This window comes from Lissotriton helveticus, chromosome 1_1 (assembly GCF_964261635.1).
Source record: "Lissotriton helveticus chromosome 1_1, aLisHel1.1, whole genome shotgun sequence".
Lineage (NCBI taxonomy): Eukaryota > Metazoa > Chordata > Amphibia > Caudata > Salamandridae > Lissotriton > Lissotriton helveticus.
The window spans coordinates 487635124-487654009 of NC_136057.1; the positions used below are offsets into that span (position 1 = coordinate 487635124).

At 46.8% G+C, this 18886-nt stretch overlaps 1 protein-coding gene across 1 annotated transcript in view; it reads left to right on the forward strand.

The window, feature by feature from the left end:
* Nucleotides 1-18886, forward strand: part of RIC8B (RIC8 guanine nucleotide exchange factor B) — a 508522-nt gene that overhangs the window by 85868 nt on the left and 403768 nt on the right. The window contains exon 3 of the mRNA XM_078673927.1: nt 4919-5527. Coding sequence (XP_078530053.1) covers nt 4919-5527 — 609 coding nt within the window. The remainder of the gene's footprint in view (nt 1-4918; nt 5528-18886) is intronic.

Consider the following 18886-nt stretch of genomic DNA (forward strand, 5'->3'; position numbering starts at 1 on the left):
GATCAGCAGCATAACGTTTGTGGTTGTTTTCTTCCCAGTTGTTTTGAAAGGTTTCCAGTGTAGTCCTTTCATCAAAGGTGAGAGATCTTCTTTTTTGAGCTCTTCTCATTTATATCAAATAAAGCCAAATGTGATGTCCATCTTCTTTACCAATAATGTGAAGTTAAGGTGGGCTTTCCTTGTAGTCACTGTCTTTTGCAAACATTTGAGTGAAGATGATTTTGTGGCCTTCTGATGTTAATGGAGGATTTTTCCTGAGACTTTGACAAATCAGATTTCTGTGGTCGTATTGGTAGTGTGGTAATATTGTAGTGGTTTAAATATATTTGCCCTGCAATGTTTGCTAGATTGAGTGTGAGTGGAACCTGATGAGCCTGTTCCATCCCTGACACACAAACTAGTTCTATGACTTTGAATGTCCAGCTTTCAAGACATTCCTCCTATAAGTGTGTATCCTTGTTGCAATTTTTCTTGAATCCCATTAATTTGATATTGCTTCTGTTTCTGTCAAGCAAGCTGGAATTTGCCAGTCGGCGATTCTATTGTGTTTAGCTTTTAAAAGGTAGCTTGGGCCTCTCCTGGTTTCTGATCCTCTTTTCACCCTCAATGGCTGTTGGGAGCAGTTTACTGAAGTCACTTATCATACATTGGATGTAAGTATGTATCAGATGGATATTGGTCTTGGTTGAATCGATTAATGCATGCATACACTAATTGATCCTCCTTTTCAAACTGTATACATGGTTTTGTCTCTCTTTGATTGGCAACTCAGGTGATGGGAGTATATGGGCACACAATCTATGTTGGCTTTTCAACAGCTTGACGATTCTGTGGTTGGTGACTTTCAGGGCTGTCTTAACCACTTTTGCCGATTGGATGTATAACAGCTGTCTACTACTTCTCTCTGATGAATCTGAAATTCTTGTATTTGGCACTCCCTTTCCATTCGATGTTACAAATCTTTGGTCTCCTGAGTTAGGGGAAGCACCCATCCCCTCAACAGTTGCCAGGAATCTTGGGGTGTTGATGGATACGGCGCTATCTTTCAGTTCAGGCTACGGCTGCTACTTGTTTTAGGGTTTAGGCTTTTAAAATCACTGAACAAGTTCTTAAAAATATATTTCTCTAGCCACTCCAAAGGTGTTGTACGCAAGTTGATTGCTGCCAAATTAGATTACGCTAATGTTCTCGATCTTGGAGCTTCTCAGGTTCTGTTTACCCAGCTTCAGTGTGTTCAAAATGCTACAGCCTGGCTTGTGCTGAATAATCCTAAAAGACATTCTATTAGCCCAGGCTTAAAGCAACTCCATTGGCAGCCAAATAAGTCCAGAATCAAATTCAAACCCCTCTTGGTCACTCATGGAGCATTCTATCAGAACATCCCTATGTACATTCAAGATAGTCTAAAAAAATGCATCCCTTTTAGGGCACTTTGTTCTAGAAATCATAATTTAATGTATGTCCCTTTAGTGCAAAAAGCCAAATCTGGTGAAAGATCTTTGTCTTTTCTAGCCCGCAGTATCTAGAATGCTTTATCACTGTATCTTCGTACTATCCCCAGTGAAAGTCTGTTTAAGACTTAACTGAAAAACTTCCTGTTACCGGAACTGTAAACATTGTCTTTACTTCCAGGACCGTCGTAGCGCCAGAACTCTTCTAATGAAGCAGCAGTTGCACTATATTAATTCAGTTTCATTCATTCATGTGCTCTATTTTCGTTAGCTCCACTTTTTTTCTTGAAGGTTCTTTTTCATCTATGTTAAAGCTGTTGGCACTTACTGCCAGATGAGGTATCACTTTTGTAGTTGAAGGTAGTTGTACCACCTTTAAAACTGAAGGTAGTCGGTGAGCTTGCTCGCTGATAAATGTTTCTTATTTGTTTCATGAATGATTTTGGACTGTATTCTGGAATACAGTATACTGTTGTTTGACACCGAAAAAGTATGCTCAATTCACCAATTTTAAAACTGGTACAAAGCTACTTTTTCTGCTGGATTATTCGAAATGGTAGAAGGGAGCCAGAGTGGTCATTTTAGTCAACTGCAGACCCCACAACCACCCTGAAGATACTGGCCATGTTGCCTACCATGTGCTTAAGATTTGATGGGTGTTCCATTAAGATCAATGTATTTTCGCTTTAGCACTTTTGCACCATTCTGGTATCTGGCACTTCAGTTTTGTATTTCCCCTACCTACCTTCAGAATGGCATTACTCCAAAAGACAAGACTCTCTCCTTTATATCACCTACCTTCACCCATCGACTGGTCTAACCTTTCCCCATAGTCACTGATCAATGATAACTTTAGGAAGCTAGGTTTCTGTTGCAGTAACTCCCCGACTGTTTGCCAGACTCCTCGTGCACTTTGACTTGATGTGCCCTTGGTCCCTGCCAATCAGGTTCCCAGGGTCTGTGTTCTTTCCCAAAACTGTACCTTGTACCCCCAATTGTCACCTCTTTGGTCACATGTTAGTCCCTTGTAAAAGGTACCATAGGTACCAAAGGCACTGTGGCCAGGGAAGGCCTCTAAGGGCTGCAGCACCTTGTTTGCCACCCTTAGAGGCCCTGTACCTTTCTACACACACTGCCATTGCAGGCTGCGTGTTTTGGTGCAGAAAACAGTGAAGAGTCGACATGGGACACATCCCTGTGTATCCAAGCAAACAACTGACTCTTCACCTAATGCCTGGCTGCAGAGCGAAAGTTCAACTTAACTCATACTCCAAGAATATGCACAATTATACAAAGTTACAACTTGTAAGCTTTTCAGTTGTCATTCATTGATTTATTCAATTGTATTAAATCCTATTTAACACAAATAATGCTGAGTTCGCTGTAACAATATCCAATTCATTTCAAAGGATTGTATCTAAAGTTTCTTGATTATAGTCTTTAAAATCATGTGGTTCTTCAATATTCTGATGGAAATAATGCCCAATGCATTTCAGGATATTAGATCCCTTCTTCACGGGCCTTAAATATGAAGCACAATATCCTATTCCAACAAGCGTGAGTGGTACCCACGAAGATCAATATACACACACTATTACTGTAAACTGGATTCTCAGTTTGCGCGTGACATTCCGCTTGGCGGAGGCGCTCGAGTGCCAGGTTATTTTGCGTTGGGCAGTTTGCATGGTTGAGCTCTTGGTTACAGTGGAGACAGCTGTTCGACTGGTGAACACATTATAGGTCCCAATAGAGTCTGAAGAAGACATAGAATCCATGTAAGGCAGCTACCGTGGACGTTAAGTTGGCATCTCATCTTTTGTCGATTAGTGTGCATTGTAGATGTGGTGTTTGCTGACCTTGGTCAAGGAACTAAACTGATGCAGAAAGTGGGCAGATAAACCAAAGTGTAATCTATTTACAGTGTTGATAGATAATTTGAGGTTGCTAATGATCTACCCTTGATAACCATTGATAACCATTATTTCTAGGTTATTTAGGAATTGGGAATTCTTTTTGAATGGCAAGACGCTGTGTTGCGGGAATAGGCTTTTGTTGGGGATCTGAAATTGGCTCTCATGTTCAGTTGAGATTCTCTAGGAAAAGTTTGAAATTCAAGTCACCTGATATAATAGGTATGGCTGTGAAGTTTTTTTAGACTAACAGTTGAATTTCTTGAAGAAATATGTGTCTATCTTACTTGATGCATTTTTTTTCAAACCTGAAATCTTTCAAATGCCTGGAAACTTCACTCCTTCGAGCTTCTGGTTAGGAGATGGAACTATCCTCCTCCCCTAGCTAGCTAGCTCCTTGTCTCTGGGGCCTGCAAGCCTTTGGGTCCTTATTTCAATACATTTACCCTGAGTTATACTTCAGATGAGCGTGTCCCTGCTACTCCGCAAACACTGTAGGACCTTAAATGACTCGCCTCTAAGGCGTCATCTACTGCGGATCTATAGGTGGTGATAAACAGTTGACATGGGCACATTTTGTTCCATATCAACGTTTGTCTTCTAACCTCCAGCCTCCTTTCTTTCCCTTTCAGTATTATGGAAAAATAGAAACCACAAGACACAAAATGCAAACTGTAGCTGCCCAGAAAGTCTTAACCATCTGAAAGGGATTCTTGTGGCATGGGCCCACCTTATTTGCAGTTTAGTGTTTATTATAGTGTGATTGTAGCAGTCATTCTTTTTCCATTTCAGACTGCTTTATATTCGTGATGCAGGATGCAGCTAAGTCAGCAAACATTTTAGCAGTAGGAGTTCTGGGGAAGAAGGCTTTTGGACTTGCTAGCCTTTTGGAGAAGCGTGGCTCAGTGGTTAGAGGCGGCAGACCTGGAAGCTGAGATCAGCCGTGGACCAGGCTTCGATTCCCCGCCTCGGCGGGTCTCGGGCTCAAAAATTCCACGGACTTGACAATTCTCGCTCTGGTGCCTACTCGACTCACGGGGTCACACTCTGCGACTCTGGGCAATAGCTTGCTTAATCTCCACTACGGCCCCTCGCGGCGGGATGCCTGGCTTTCACCTTGTGAATACCCTGCCGGGGTATCTCACAGGGGAATACCAGGACGGGTTCCCTAAGCAAGCGCCTTGAGACCCCTGGGTGATTCGTGCGCTATATAAATCGAAATACATTTACATTTACATTTTGAGTGAGCGAATCAGAGGGAACATTTTTCTGCGATTTTACTTTTATCTTTGCAGATTCAATATGGGAAAGAATGAAGAACACAAACAAATGTTAGAAGTTATATAAATAAATGACCGTGTTTATGGTATAATACATTTGTTGATAGTGTGCTGCCTGTACGACCTTCTTAATTAAGTATATTTTAGACACTGTTGGATGTTGACATGACTACGTATGGCTCATGGTGTCTGAAATCGGATGCAGGATTCCGTGTTAAATGCAGACACCGATTAATAAAATGCGTAATAACGAGTATCTATATTTATTTATTTGCAGCTGCTGTGCGAGCGTGTGTTGAACCTCCTCGAAAAGGGAACAAGGACTACTTGTCAGGTAGCCTGCCTCGAGGCTCTTCGAATTCTCTCCAGGGATAAAAAGGTTTTGGAACCTGTGACCACCAAGCAGAACATGCAGATTCTGATGGGACTCGCCAAACTCGAGCCTTCAGAAGACTCCCTAGGGGAGGTGGATCATTTTCCTGTTATAGTGGAAGCCCTAAAATGTCTTTGTAACATCGTTTTTAACAGTATAGTCGCGCAGAAGTTGAGTTTGGAGTTGAATATCGCTGCCATGCTTTGCAACCTTCTGAAAAAATGCAAAGACCAAGAATCCGTGCATGTCATTAAATGCTTCAACCTGCGCCTCTTGTTCCTGCTGTCACTTTTGCACACAGAGACTAGGACGCAGCTAAGGCACGATTTACAAGCGCTGCCTCTGCTGACCGAGGCCCTGGAAAGTTCATTTGGCATTACTTGGACGGAGAAGTACAAGGCCGACCCTCGGGCTGACGCACCGCCTTTGTCGCGTCAAGACACAGACTGCGCCATTGAGGCTCTGAAAGCCCTTTTTAACGTCACGCTCGACAGCTGGAATGTTCACAGTGAGGTAAGCTTCACTTTGCAATTTTCCCTGAATTTTATATGTTGTATACAGAGAAATGTTAATGTTGTGGAGAAGTGTGGCTCAATGGTTAGAGCGGCAGACCCTGATGCAGAGATCTGGCCCGGGACCAGGGTTCAATTCCCCCGATAATTCTCGCCTCGGTGCCTATTCTAATCATGGGTCCAACTCTGGGCAATAGCTTGCTTAATCTCCACAGCGACCCCAACAGCGCTGGGATGCCTGGCTTCACCTTGGGGGTGCCCAGGAGTGGACATTTCACAGGGAAAAGCCAGGAAGGGTTCGACAGCGGTATGAGTACAGTGCCAGGACGCCCCGTTGCTGGGCAGCAGTGCGCTTTACAAGTACAAATTCATTTCATTTCAATCTCAGTGCTTTTAATGAGCAAGTTCTATCAGGTGCTGTGCTGAGGACTTGCACTTCTTTAATTTGAAAGTGGGAATACTTGTTCTCAGAGCTGGCTTTTGGTATGGGTGAGCTGGGCCAAGGCTTAGGGCGCGACTCTTCAGAGTGGCTCAAGGAGCTCTACTTTAAGGTCCTACGCACAGCAAAGCCCCTCTATCTTGGCTCCAGCGATTTGATCGAAAATTGTTCTAATACTTTTTAATGTGTCACCATTGCTGAATTTAACACCCCATCAGCCTCCTTACTTGCCCTCCAACCGACATTTCACTACTTCTGTCATACACCAACACCCACTCCCCACCCCATCAAACAGTTTAGTACGAGGCTGACCGAGCTAACTGTGGACGATTCAGGTGAGTTGGGAGAGGGGGAAAAGAGCCCACTGCTACCTCATTTTATTCACCAGCAGTGTGCATGCTAAATTTCTTTCTGCCCAGTGGGTAGGAAGGGGAGTGCAGTGGGTGCAGGCCGCACCGGGTGTCATCACTGAGGGGTGTGACAAAATGTTTTTTTCCCTCTTATTTTAATAATTTCAATGTGGGGGGTGACAAGAAATGTTCTGCACCGGGTACCACCTGACCTTGCTACGCCACTGTTTCCGCCCAGGGTGAACTCTGAGCAAAGGCCAGCTCTGCTTGCACTTTTCCTCAGGGCCAGGGTGTAGCCCTTATAAAGGGGGAGTACTGACACTTCTGAGTATAGCAGTAAGATACTCTAGGATTTTAGAAGATTGGAATGTTGGGCGCTTCATTGAAAACAATGGAGTGTTACGGGCTTCTAAGGCTGGTAGAGGCCAGAGCATCAACATTCCAATGTTTTACAAAGGCCTCATGGAGCCCGAGGGGATTTCGACCACCTCGGGTTCCATGAAGCCTTTGTTTTGAAAATTAGAACATTCTGCCCTCTAGGGGGGGAATGTTCCAATAGCCTTAGAGCCCTCCATAGCGGACTCTACCGGTCATTAAAGGCCTGCTCCCATATTTAATGGCCAGTTGAGCCCGCTGCGTCGGGCTGGAATGCTATATTGAGTGCCTGCCCTTCAGTATTCCCACTTCAACCAATTGTTAAGCTGTATGATGATACTATACTTGGTGCATGAAAAAACTGTAAGACTTGTCTTGCTACTTTTGAAAATGCAGCAACCTATTTGTTATTTACCACATAAATCGTTTGCAATTGATTAATTGTGGCACAGACTTCTGCGGTTAAATTGGTCTTGTACTTATGAAACAGGCTAACCGACTTCACAGCAATACAACACTCTGATAAGTCACTTAAAACATTCCCATAACACCAGCAAATTAACAAGGCCTCAGTCGGCCACGGATTTGGGAGCCAATGTTTTCAAATAAACCCTTTGACTCCTAATTGTTTTACTTTAAGGACCATTGGTGTGTCTCCTTTAAGATGCTTGCTTCTTTTCCACACTTACAATATGTTTCTTAACTTGAGCTACTCAAGTGCAAATGGAACATGCACTGGCAAAGCCCAATAGGTTTTGCTTTTGGGACCTATTGGAATTGCCAAGGGTTTTAGCTATGCGTCACATCACCGATGCTGTGCAGCATAGCTAAAGAATAAAAAAAACTTTTTACGTGCCAGCAGCATCATTTCTTAAGGCCATGCACTACTTATGTGCATGCCACCATAATGAAGCGGCTGTTTTATTGACTTTTTAGTTACCAATCCAAGTTGAACCAGTAACTAAAAAAAAATAAAACACAAAAGCGTTTTGTTTTTTGAAGCGGTTGGATAAACAGTATGGGGGCATTAGTTGGAGGGGTTGAAGAAACACTGGTTACAGGTTGTGGGGAGCAGCATGGGGTTGCAGGGATTAAATAGGCAATAGAGAGCAACGTGAAGCTGACAGGGAGAAAGTAACGCAGGAGAGTGGGGAGAGTTTTTTATTGTGATCCACATAATGTGATTGAATGCTTCTATCGGTGTCGGATAAGAAAAATGTCAGCTATTGACTCTTGCCCTAAATAAGAAGCGGTGTATAAAATGTAAAAAGAAAAGGAAAAAAATCTTGAAAAGGCAGATTTATTTTCAGGTAGGACTGGGCAAATTTAACCAGTGGCATGCTCTGTAGAGCTAGATGTGTGACTAACTCTTTCCAGCTCTATCTGCCACTCGCATGTACCAAGCACCCTGTTTTGAAATCTTTTGATTTCTTAGTAGCCTATCTGATTCTGTAATGTAGTATTTGCATTTCAGAAAACATGGTTACTGTTAATTGACGCTTTCATACCGCACAATGTGCTTGTAATATTATTTTGGTGTCTTTCTGCAGTCAAGGGTGTAACTTTTCAAAGAATTCCATCCAGGATCAGAATCTGATTTAGGGCCTGATTACGTGTTTGGTTGTGCGGGAGCGGATCGCCTTGCCGGCAGCCTGCCCCTGCACCAATTAAACTTGTGGTCAGGCCGCTCGCCAGATTACGAGTGTTTCTCTTGTACGGCAGGCTTTTTTTGGCAGTCCCACGGTGGTGCCTCAGAAAATGGGCACCGCAATGGGAACCTCCCAAAAAGTTCCTGAATGGCATGGACTGTTAAGTCCATTGCGTGCAGGAACTGTAGTTTATGTACACAGGGGAGCACATGTTGTGCCCTTCTGCATGCACCCCAGGGCCCGGAGGCACAAGGGGGCCCTACCCCCTTTGTTTCCTCTCTGCCACGGTTTTCATGGAGAAGGAACCGCCATAAAAACCGTGGCAGAGAAGAAACTCGTAATATGCTTGGTAGGACCACGGCGTTCTTGCCAAGTATATTGCTGCCTCAACACCGCTATGCCACCACGAAGGAACCATGGTTCCCTGGTGGTGCCAGTTGTCCCATAGTTGTCCGACCGCCCTAGTTGTAATAGGGCGGTTGGAGTGCCAGTGGCTGGAGCACCACCACACCTCCGTGAATCTAGCGGTCCTCAGACTGTGCAATACGCAACCAGGTCCTTAGTGTTGTTAGGAGATTGGTGATGTCATTTTTTTTAATAGCTCTCTTTATTGGATTTTTCAAAACCGTCAGCTATATTACACACATCAGCATAATGGTGCAGCCTACTCTGTTTGAAGGTGCCCTTACTATAACTATTCCTGATTACACTTTATCTTCACAGTTTCTGAAATTTGCTCATGCTTATGGCTGTGTTAAATTATAGTGATCAAACCATATTTCTCTTTGTATGTTTCTTTGGGAGCCTCATGGCCCTGTAAACTGCCTCCACCGCCATCCCTTGATTTTCAGTTTCAAACCGTTTCCTTTTTGTTCCAAAGAAATGTCTAAGTGCCCAATACATTCCCTCCCCCCCACACATCCACCCTCTGCCCCATTCTGACATTATGTCCAGAAGTGTTACTTCATTAGTACCGGTCCTAATATCATACACATCCTGGTCCAGTAGTGCTGAATGATTGATCACCCCCATATTGCATGAAAAAAGGGTACCCTTCTCTGAACTACACCTAAAAAAAGTTGGATCAGAAGTCAATTCCATCTTGTGTATCATTGCGGGGATGTTAGAAATGGGGGTCTCTAGTTGGCAGAGGTATACACCCTGTCCAAGTGGGGACCCTTCCTTCTAGTGAGGATGAGTAAAGTGCACACCTAAGTTTGCCTGTACTCACAATCTGGTAGCTTTGCACAGAGGAGGCAGGCTAAACTACAGAGGCAATGTGTAAAGCATTTGTGCACACATACAGTAACTCAGTGAAAACACCACAAAAAGACTCCATACCAGTTTAGAAAATAGCTAATTTTTAACCAAAAGAAGACCAAAACAACAACAAGCCAACATACATAGGTACATCAAGATATCACTTTTAACAAAATACAGTTCCCAGAAAACAATAGCTCGAACTGGGGCTATCTCGACGTCATGACAAGTATAAATCCGGTTCTGACAACGAGGCATGAGCGAGGGCCGGCCACTGAGTCGCATGGACCCCCAGACTAACCGTACCTTTTGTGACGATACAAACAGCTGCGTCACATGGCGTCGGGGAGGTGATGCAGTGCCTGTGCTGGGCGGCGTTTGTTCCTTACTGCCACAGAGGAGGTGAGACGTCGGTTCCTTACTGCCACAAGGGAGGTAAGGCCTTGGTTCCTTACTGCTACGCAGGGGAGGTGAGGCGTCTGTTCCTTACTGCTACGCTGGGGAAGTGACGCGTCGTCAGTGGTGATGTGTTGGTTCCTTGCAATGGTGCGGCATCGGGCAGTCACCCACATCGGTTATCAACTTCTTAGTGGTGCAGGCAGGGGCCTTGTCGACTAATTCAGAGTTGATACGGAGCCAGCATCGGCAGGTGTCGGGTCTGCGTTGCCATCGAGGTTAGTGCTGCGCTCACCCAGCGAACGGTGACCACAACGTCTGCGACGGCGTCTGCAAACTTTTTCTTGCAGTTACAGCTCAGCAAACTTCTTAACAGGAGTCTTCTTAACTGGAGGCAAGCTTTACTTCAAGCCCTTGGAGAATCTTCTTAAGCCGGATAGAGCAAGTAAAAGTCCATTCCTTTCCACTGCCCACAGACAAAAGCAGCAACTGCATGCCAACTAAGCAAAGCAACAGACAGCAAAGGGGCAATACTCTTCAGCTCTTCTTCTTGGCAGGGTTCTCTTAGTCCTGGAGTGCTCCAAAATGCTGGGGTCCGGGCCCCACTGCATGTACTACCTTTAGCCTTTGAAGGCAAAACATCTCAAAGAAAGTCTCTCTGGCTCACCAGAACCAATTCTGTCTTGCCCTGGCCAGGCACACTGCAGGAGGTTAGGGCAGCATTGTGAGAGGCTGCCACAGCCATTCAGGTGTTAGTGACAACTCCTCCCACCCCTGTAGCCCAGGAATACTCATCAGGACATGCAGGACACACCTCAGCTCCCCTTTATGTGACAGAGTGAATGCTCAAACCAGCCCTATCCAGCTACAAACCAGACGTTGATTCCACAGACAGGCAGAGGCACACAAAATAGTAAAGCAGGAAAATTCCCATTCTTTAGAAGTGGCATTTTCAACCCCAGAATCTGAAAACCACCTTCACTAAAAGATGTATTTTTAAATCCTGAGCCCAAACTCCAAGTCTCTAGCTGTTACCAATTGAAAGTTACAGTTGTAACATGTTACAAGGTAGCTCCAATGATAGCCCATGGGAGAGATCGCCTTTCAATAGTGAAAAATGAAATGCACGGTATTTCACTATCAGGACATGTAAAACACACCAGCACCTGTCCTACCTTTCACATACACTGCACCCTGCCCACAGGGCTAACTTGGGCCTACATTAGTGGTGACATACATGTAATAAAAGGAAAAGTTAGGGCCTGGCAATTGGGTACACTAGACAGGTCGACATGGCAGTTTAAAACTGCACTCTCAGACACTGCAATGGCAGGTGTGAGACAAGTTTACAGGGCTACTCATGTGGGTGGCATAACCAGTGTTGCAGGGCCACTAGTAGCATTTGATTTACAGGCCCTAGGCACACACAGTGCACTTTACTAGGGACTTACCAGTACATCAAATATACCAATCATGGATAATTCTGACTTGTGCTGGTCGGGTTAGCCTAACATCTGCCCAAATGCTGTTATGTGACTGGTTCACCAGATATCTCCAACTCTAGAGATTCCTATTGTGTCCCAAGCGTGGAACTTTGTCATTTGGGTGGCTGCCAGCAAACCCGTCCCATTGCACAGTGGATTTTCTTTGGTTATCTTCCAATGTCAACCGTTTAGTCTTAGTGCCCAGTGGTACCGTGTTGATTGGAGATAATACTGGGGATCTGTGTGTTAAAATCTAGATCGTGGCGTAAACATTATCGGCGCCATCTTGCCTCCTTTCGGATCCATGCATGCGCGTAAGCAGCAGCCATTTTTGAATGCCATGACCTCTCTGCCTACTGCCGATAGCCAGCGCGTCTCACCCCCTCACACCCCGGCTTCGCAAGCACCCCCCCTCCCCCCTTCGACAGCTCCCGGTCTCTCCTGCTTGGCCCTAAACGCACCTTCAGCGCGACCCTGCCTCCGAGCCACATCCCGCGCTGAACCCCCCACACCCTTTCATCTCATTCATAAAACAGGCCCTTTGATAACCTCTTCCTCCTTGCCCGATTGTTCGGCCCGACCCCAGGCCATCACTTAGCCCAACAGATGTGGTTTATTGCCTCTACAGTAGGACCTCGCCTCACTTCAAAGGAGCGGGGATTAATCAATGCCCTCACACCCCTAGATCCGATCGATTACCCGCATTTCTGTTCCCAGCGGAATACCCCGCTGCGCGATAGCCATCATACTGTAGATATGTGTGGGAGCGGACCTGAACCGGGGATTCCAAAGACGCCTTTCTCCGTACTTCAAAGCATTACTAAGAATGTGTTGCATGTAATAAAGTAATACACCAGTGTATAAGAGGCCAGGCCTCAGAGATGTTGAGAGAGCACCTCGAGAAGATACCCTGTTGTCTGATTTGACATGTTCTGTTCCGTCGGAAATAAACTCCTGTTTCCTGCCTTCCAATCTCCAGCGCCTGCCTCTTTATTTGGTAACTCGTAAGTTGGGTGAGAAGCGGCTAACGCCGGGCAAACCTAGAAAAGGGGTAAAACGACCTGATCTGCCTGAACCCTTTTTCATCAATTGGCGTCCCAAACGTGGGGCCCATCAGCGACACGTGGATCCAGTGGGAGAGGTCCCGACGACGGAGTGAACAACTGCAACGATCGGTAAGAGCTCCTGCCCGATAGACCCTCGTCTGGCAGCCGATCATCCGAACTTCACTGGTTCCGAGCAGACCTCTCTCGAGTGATCTACGGTCCTGACTGGGAACCATCAGGAGTGCCACAGCAATTACGGAGAATAGAGGACGATCGGGCGCTGGAAGCGGAAGACGAGAAACTGTCCATACGGTCCGGGTAAGGTCGTGTAACACGACAAACTAGGAAATATTTGATTGTTTGATTGGAAAATACTAGTATTGCTCTCCGAATTGTTGGTTCTCTTGGAGATTCTCTGTCTGCAAACTGAGAGGGATAAAAGTATTCTCTCTTCCTTTGCAAGTAGTGAAGGGTAGGTAACGCAGGCTTTTGCCCCCGTTGTAATCCGTCGTGCCTATCTTTTCTCCCCCACTGATTGATTGTTTGCCCGAACATTGTTTGTTCGAGGATTGTTTTTCTCGAGAATTCTCTGTCTACAAACGGGGAAGGGTAAAAGTATTCTGTCCTCCTTTGCAGATAGTGAAGAATAGGTAACGCAGGCTTTTGCCCCCGTTGTAACCCGTCGTGCCTATTTCTTTCTCGCCACTGATTGTTTGATTGAACTGACATTAATTGTTCGATATTGGTTCTCTCTTTGGGTATTCCCTATTTGCGAATACTGCAGAATAGAAATATTCTGTCCAGTCTTCACAAAGTAGTGAAGGATAGGTAGTGCAGACTTTTGTCCCCGTTGTAACCCGTCATGCCTATCTTCTCCCCATTGGTCAGTAGTTGGTTCAGCCCGGACCGCTTATTAGAGGTGGATCATCCGGCTCCTCTGGAGGGCACCCCTAATAAGGATATGTTTTTAAAATATGGACTAGTCGCCGTAGCTTATAGTAAGTTATGGAATAAATATACTAAAAAGGATCAGGAAAGTCAGTGGCCACTGATAGGATCCTTCGATGACACAAAAATAAACGTAACAATAAAACCACGCCCACTATGCTTGATAGTTTCGGCATGTGGCGCAAAGAAGCAGAACAACGAAAGAAAAGAGAAGAAGCGAGAATAGGAAAAGAGTTACGAAAGGCAGCCCACCTGGCCGCTAAGAAACTAGAAGAAGATATAAAAGAAAGGGAGAAAGCCAGACAAAAACAGGAATCTGAATCGACAGGCCAGTGTCCTGTTAGGACCCCCTCTACGCTCTACCCTGAGCTGACCTCCAAACAACGGGCGAACGATGAGCTGCTGCTAAGTCCTCCGATCATCTATATGCCCCCCCCTTATGCCCCCTCCCAACCCCTAGTACAGCACTTGCCAGCTCCGAGTGCAAATGAGAATAACCTTGAAGCTAGTGCCCCAGCCCTCACGGCCCCCGCTCCGGCCGCATTAGAAATAACATCAGATGAACACAAGACTAGCAAGCAGCCACCGGGTAGACTGAATAGATTGAGCAAAGATGAGCGAGAGGGAATTGACAAGATAGCAAAGGCACTGGTAGAACGGAAGGAGAGCGAAGAATATACGATGGATATGCACAATTCACATGCCGGTAGCCACAGACGGCATTTCATTTTACGGTTTAGTTACCACACCCTGAAGCATATGAGGATAGATATCAGAATCGGGGTCCTACTAAACTGACAGCGTTATATAGAAAAGTTGATATTGGGGACGAGGTCGAGCGTGACGCGGCGGACCTCTTCATGCAAACGCTTGAGGTTTTCCGCCACCTCACGGAACAAAAACCGGAAGTTAAGATTACAGTTCCCGAAACGACTGGGTCCTCATCAGAAGTAGGCAACACTATGATGCCTATCAGAGAAGCCGCCCCTTACTGGGTTCCCCCACGAGGTCAGGGAACGAACGACGATATCAACCATGCAGATGCAAAGGGGAGGGTTGTGTACAACTGGGTTTATCAACCATGGGACCGGCAAGATATTTTAACTTTTAGGCAAACCCTACCCGATTTAAGAAAGAACCCGACAGCATTTTATACCGAACTAGGTACAGCCTTAGGCTCAACCATAATGACTCTAGCGGACATTGACTTGTTTTTCGGGTTATGTCTGCCGGCTGATGTGTGGAAGCAAATCCGAAAAGCCGACCACACAGATCTGTTCGGACATACCTGGAATCAACTCAGTGAACTAGATAGGCAACGGGAGCCCGGAAAGAAACCTGTAAAAGACATACTGGAACTCCCGGACAAAATAGTTCAGAAGCTAAAGACATTGATCCCAGAGAAGAAGGTAGACTGGTCGGTAGTCACGGCTTGCCGTCAGAAACCCCAGGAAGACGTATCAGAATACTTCTCCCGATTTGAGACGGTGTTCTCCGACTACAGTGGCCAAGACATGACCACTGCAACCGGACAACACCTATTCGTGCAAAACTACGTGAAGGGTCTATCGCAAGAGGTCTCCCAAAAGTTACAGACGAGCGAGAGAAGTTGGGGGGCCTCCAAACCTGCAGCTATCCTTCAGATGGCTCAGTATTAGAAACACCAAAAGAACGAGAACGAGAGGGCGACTGAGAAAAAGAAAAAGGACTTGAAAGAGCGAGTGATGATTGCTCAATTGCAGGGAGTGACGACAGGAAGGAAACGGTATAGAGGAAACTACCAACCAAATGCACCCCCTAGAGACCGCACACCCACACCCGGCGCTCCACGAACAGACCTCGATGAGAACCAGTGTGCGTTTTGCAAAGGATTTGGTCATTGGAAGTCTCAATGCCCGGTCCTCCTGGAAATGCTTACAAATAAAGAGACAAGAGACATGGCAAATGGCCCCAAAACTAGAGGGCAGGGACGAGGGCACACCCACGACACCAACAATGACAGACCTGGCAGACCGAACACATTTGACCGCCCCGACAGAACCAGTGCCAACAGTCTGACTGCGACAACACTCACGACTTTGCATAGGACTGCCAAGGGCAAGGAAGGGAACCAGTCGAGCTCTATGTTGACCAGCAAGGTCCTTACGTCACCGCTAAGGTCCTAGGTACGAAGTCTCCATTTCTGGTAGACACTGGCGCGACACGTAGTGCGTTATCTAAACGACTGATTCCAAGGGCACCCTTGTCTGGCTCACACATAACATCAATAGGCTTTGATGGAACGCCCTCCACTAACCCTTTATCCGCACCGGTTTCCTTCGACTTGGACAGTAACCCCACTGACACAACGTTTCTGCTTTCCTCCAACACCCCCGATGCCATTATGGGACTTGATTTACTAAAGCATTTCCGAGCTACTATCAGGTGTTCACAGGACGGGGTTGGGTCATCCTGTACGATAACCCGACCCTGCTCAGACATCATCATGCACTACACATGTCTTCCATCTCAGATGCTGACGCATCCTTACTTGACTCTCTACCTCTGTATCTGTGGGCTAAAACGGACGCTGATGTAGGACGAATGATGATCGACCCCTTGCGCATTACTGTCCGCCAAGATGCGATACTCCCAAAACTCCCACAATATCGGATATCGCCCGAAGGTGAGAAGGCATTGGTAATGATTATTCAGTCCCTGGTAGAGGCAGGAGTGGTAGAGGAAGTAGTCAGCAATATTTGCAACAGCCCCATCCTACCCATTGTAAAGAAGCAGGGCGAGGGAGATGAGAAACCGTACCGCTTCATCATCGACCTTCGAGAGGTCAACAAGGTAGTTGTACCCCAGTACCCTGTAGTCTCAGATATCGCCACCATTCTGACCCTGATTCCTTCCACAGCCACCTCCTTCACTGTAATTGACCTCAAAAACGCTTTCTTCTCCATCCCCATCCACCCGGACAGCCGCTACCTTTTCGGCTTCACGTTAAAATCCCGCTCATATAGATTTTGTAGAGCTACCCAAGGCTACACAGAAAGTCCCAGCATCTATAGCCAGGCCCTCAAGAGACAGCTGGACGCCGTTCAGCTACCGAAGGGAGTGGTGTTGATACAGTACGTTGATGACATCCTTTTGGCGGCCGACACCACTCCACTTGCAGTCACAGCCACCCTCCAACTCCTGCACTTCCTCGCGGAAAATGGCCACAAGGTCTCCAAAAAGAAGTTGCAATTCTGCCAACCCCAGGTCACCTACCTAGGCCACCTCTTGTCCAAAGACGGGAGAAAGCTTACACCCGATCGGATTCAGGCCATTCTGGAAACCCCCGTCCCAAAGACCCAGAAACAAGTCCGCTCCCTGGTAGGCCTCACCTCCTTCTGCCGGCAGTGGTTGCCAAATTTCAGCCTCATTGTAAAGCCGCTACTTTCCCTGCTAGCTAAAGATGTCCCCTTCCCACTCCCTTGGACCCCCGAATGTCAATCGTCCTTCAAAGAACTTCGAGACGCCCTTTGTTCTGCACCGGTCCTAGGAACCCCCGATTACACAAAGCCCTTCTCTCTCTACACTCACGAAAGGGAGGGGTGCGCTTTGTCTGTCCTGACTCAAACCATTGGCCCCAAGCAACGACCATGTGCCTATTTCTCTGCCACCCTTGACCCCATAGCGAGAGCCTTGCCTGCCTTCGAGCCGTAGCTGCCGCTGCTGTCTCTATCCGACAAAGTGAGGGGATCGTACTCTCGAATTCCCTCACGGTATTAGTGCCCCATGCTGTTGACACCCTCTTGAACCAGACTAAGACGCAACACCTGACCAGCGCACGACTGACCGGATACGAACTAACCCTGCTTGCACCCCACATCACGCTGAGAAGATGCACCACACTGAACCCAGCCACCTTGTTGCCCCTGCCCGAAAACGACCCGAACGTCCCCCCTATACATGACTGTGTGATCCTCACAGACGAACAGACTAGGAGTAGAGTTGACCTCCGAGACACCGCCTTCACGGACCCTGACGGAGAGCTATGGGCAGCGATCCGCACAGGCGGCAGAGCTGATTGCCCTCACACGAGCATGTATTATAGCGACAGGGACTACTGCAAACGTTTACACCGACAGCCAGTACGCCTTCGGAGTGGTTCACCATTTTGGACTCTTATGGAGGGAGAGGGGATTCCTGACGTCCCACGGCACGCCCATCCTCCACGGAGATTTAGTCTCCGCCCTGATTGAAGCAGTTCTCCTTCCCAAACGATTAGCGGTAATCAAATGTCAGGCACACAAGAAGGTGACAGACTTAGTCGGGCAGGGAAACGCGCTGGCCGACATCACTGCCCGAACCACAGCTGAGAATAGGACAACGACACGTATGTATGTGACCAGGTCACAAGCAGAAAAATGGACTGACGCTAGGGAAACGATTAGGGACATCCAGATGGCCAGCTCACCACACGAATTGACTGAATGGGCACGGGTGGGATTGAAAGACGAGGAGGGCTGCTGGCGGACAAAAGACACCAACAAATGGTTGCTACCCAATTCATACTTGATGCCCATACTGACTATGGCACACTCCCCCGCACACATAGGATCTGCCCCCATGATCAAACTCATCTCCAGGGTCTGGCACAACGACAAGATTCCCGACTCAGCCAGACGCCTGGTCCAGCAATGCCTTATCTGTTTGCAACACAACCCTGGGAAAGGAACTGTGGTACCCCGGGGAGGGTTTGGGGTCCCCGACCATCCTGAAGGACTGGACTATTTAAGGCCCAGCGGTGCCAGGGAACAACACCTAAAACCTTCGTGGGATACCTGTTCTGGCGCACTAAAGACAGAGACACGGGAGACTTCCTTCGGCGTCAAAGATCAGCGTTTATTACTGCAGGGAGGCAAAAGTCACGAGAAGTACAACAACGTGTAGTTCTGAGAGTCTGCTTCAAATTGCATATGTGAGTCGCTCTCTTTTATACAAGATTTTACCATTGCACAAACATGTGAACAAAAGGTTACAACCCAGTTCCCACAAGAAGACTTCAAAAGGGTCGCTTTCATGTATTCAGAACCCCGGAACATAATTACATTAACATCACCAGTTCCAACTGTAAAAGCACATCTTCCCACCATTAGGTACATTCCACTTGAGTTGTAAATAAGCTAGAGGAAAAGAGAAGAACAGCTGCAAGGAAGTCAGACAGCAGGGAAGAGATAGCGCGAGGTTAATATTGGATGCGTAATCGTAGCTTAAAAGGGGGTTTGATCCCAGCATGTGCGAGGCTGAAACAATAGACCGGCACGGCAGAATCACCTTCGAGCGGAGGCAATTGCCTTAGCAGTGTCCTTCCCCTAGTCATAAAAGACGCATGAAAGGAATATGCTTCTTCCGTAAAGCTTGGGAACTAAAAGGTCACGAT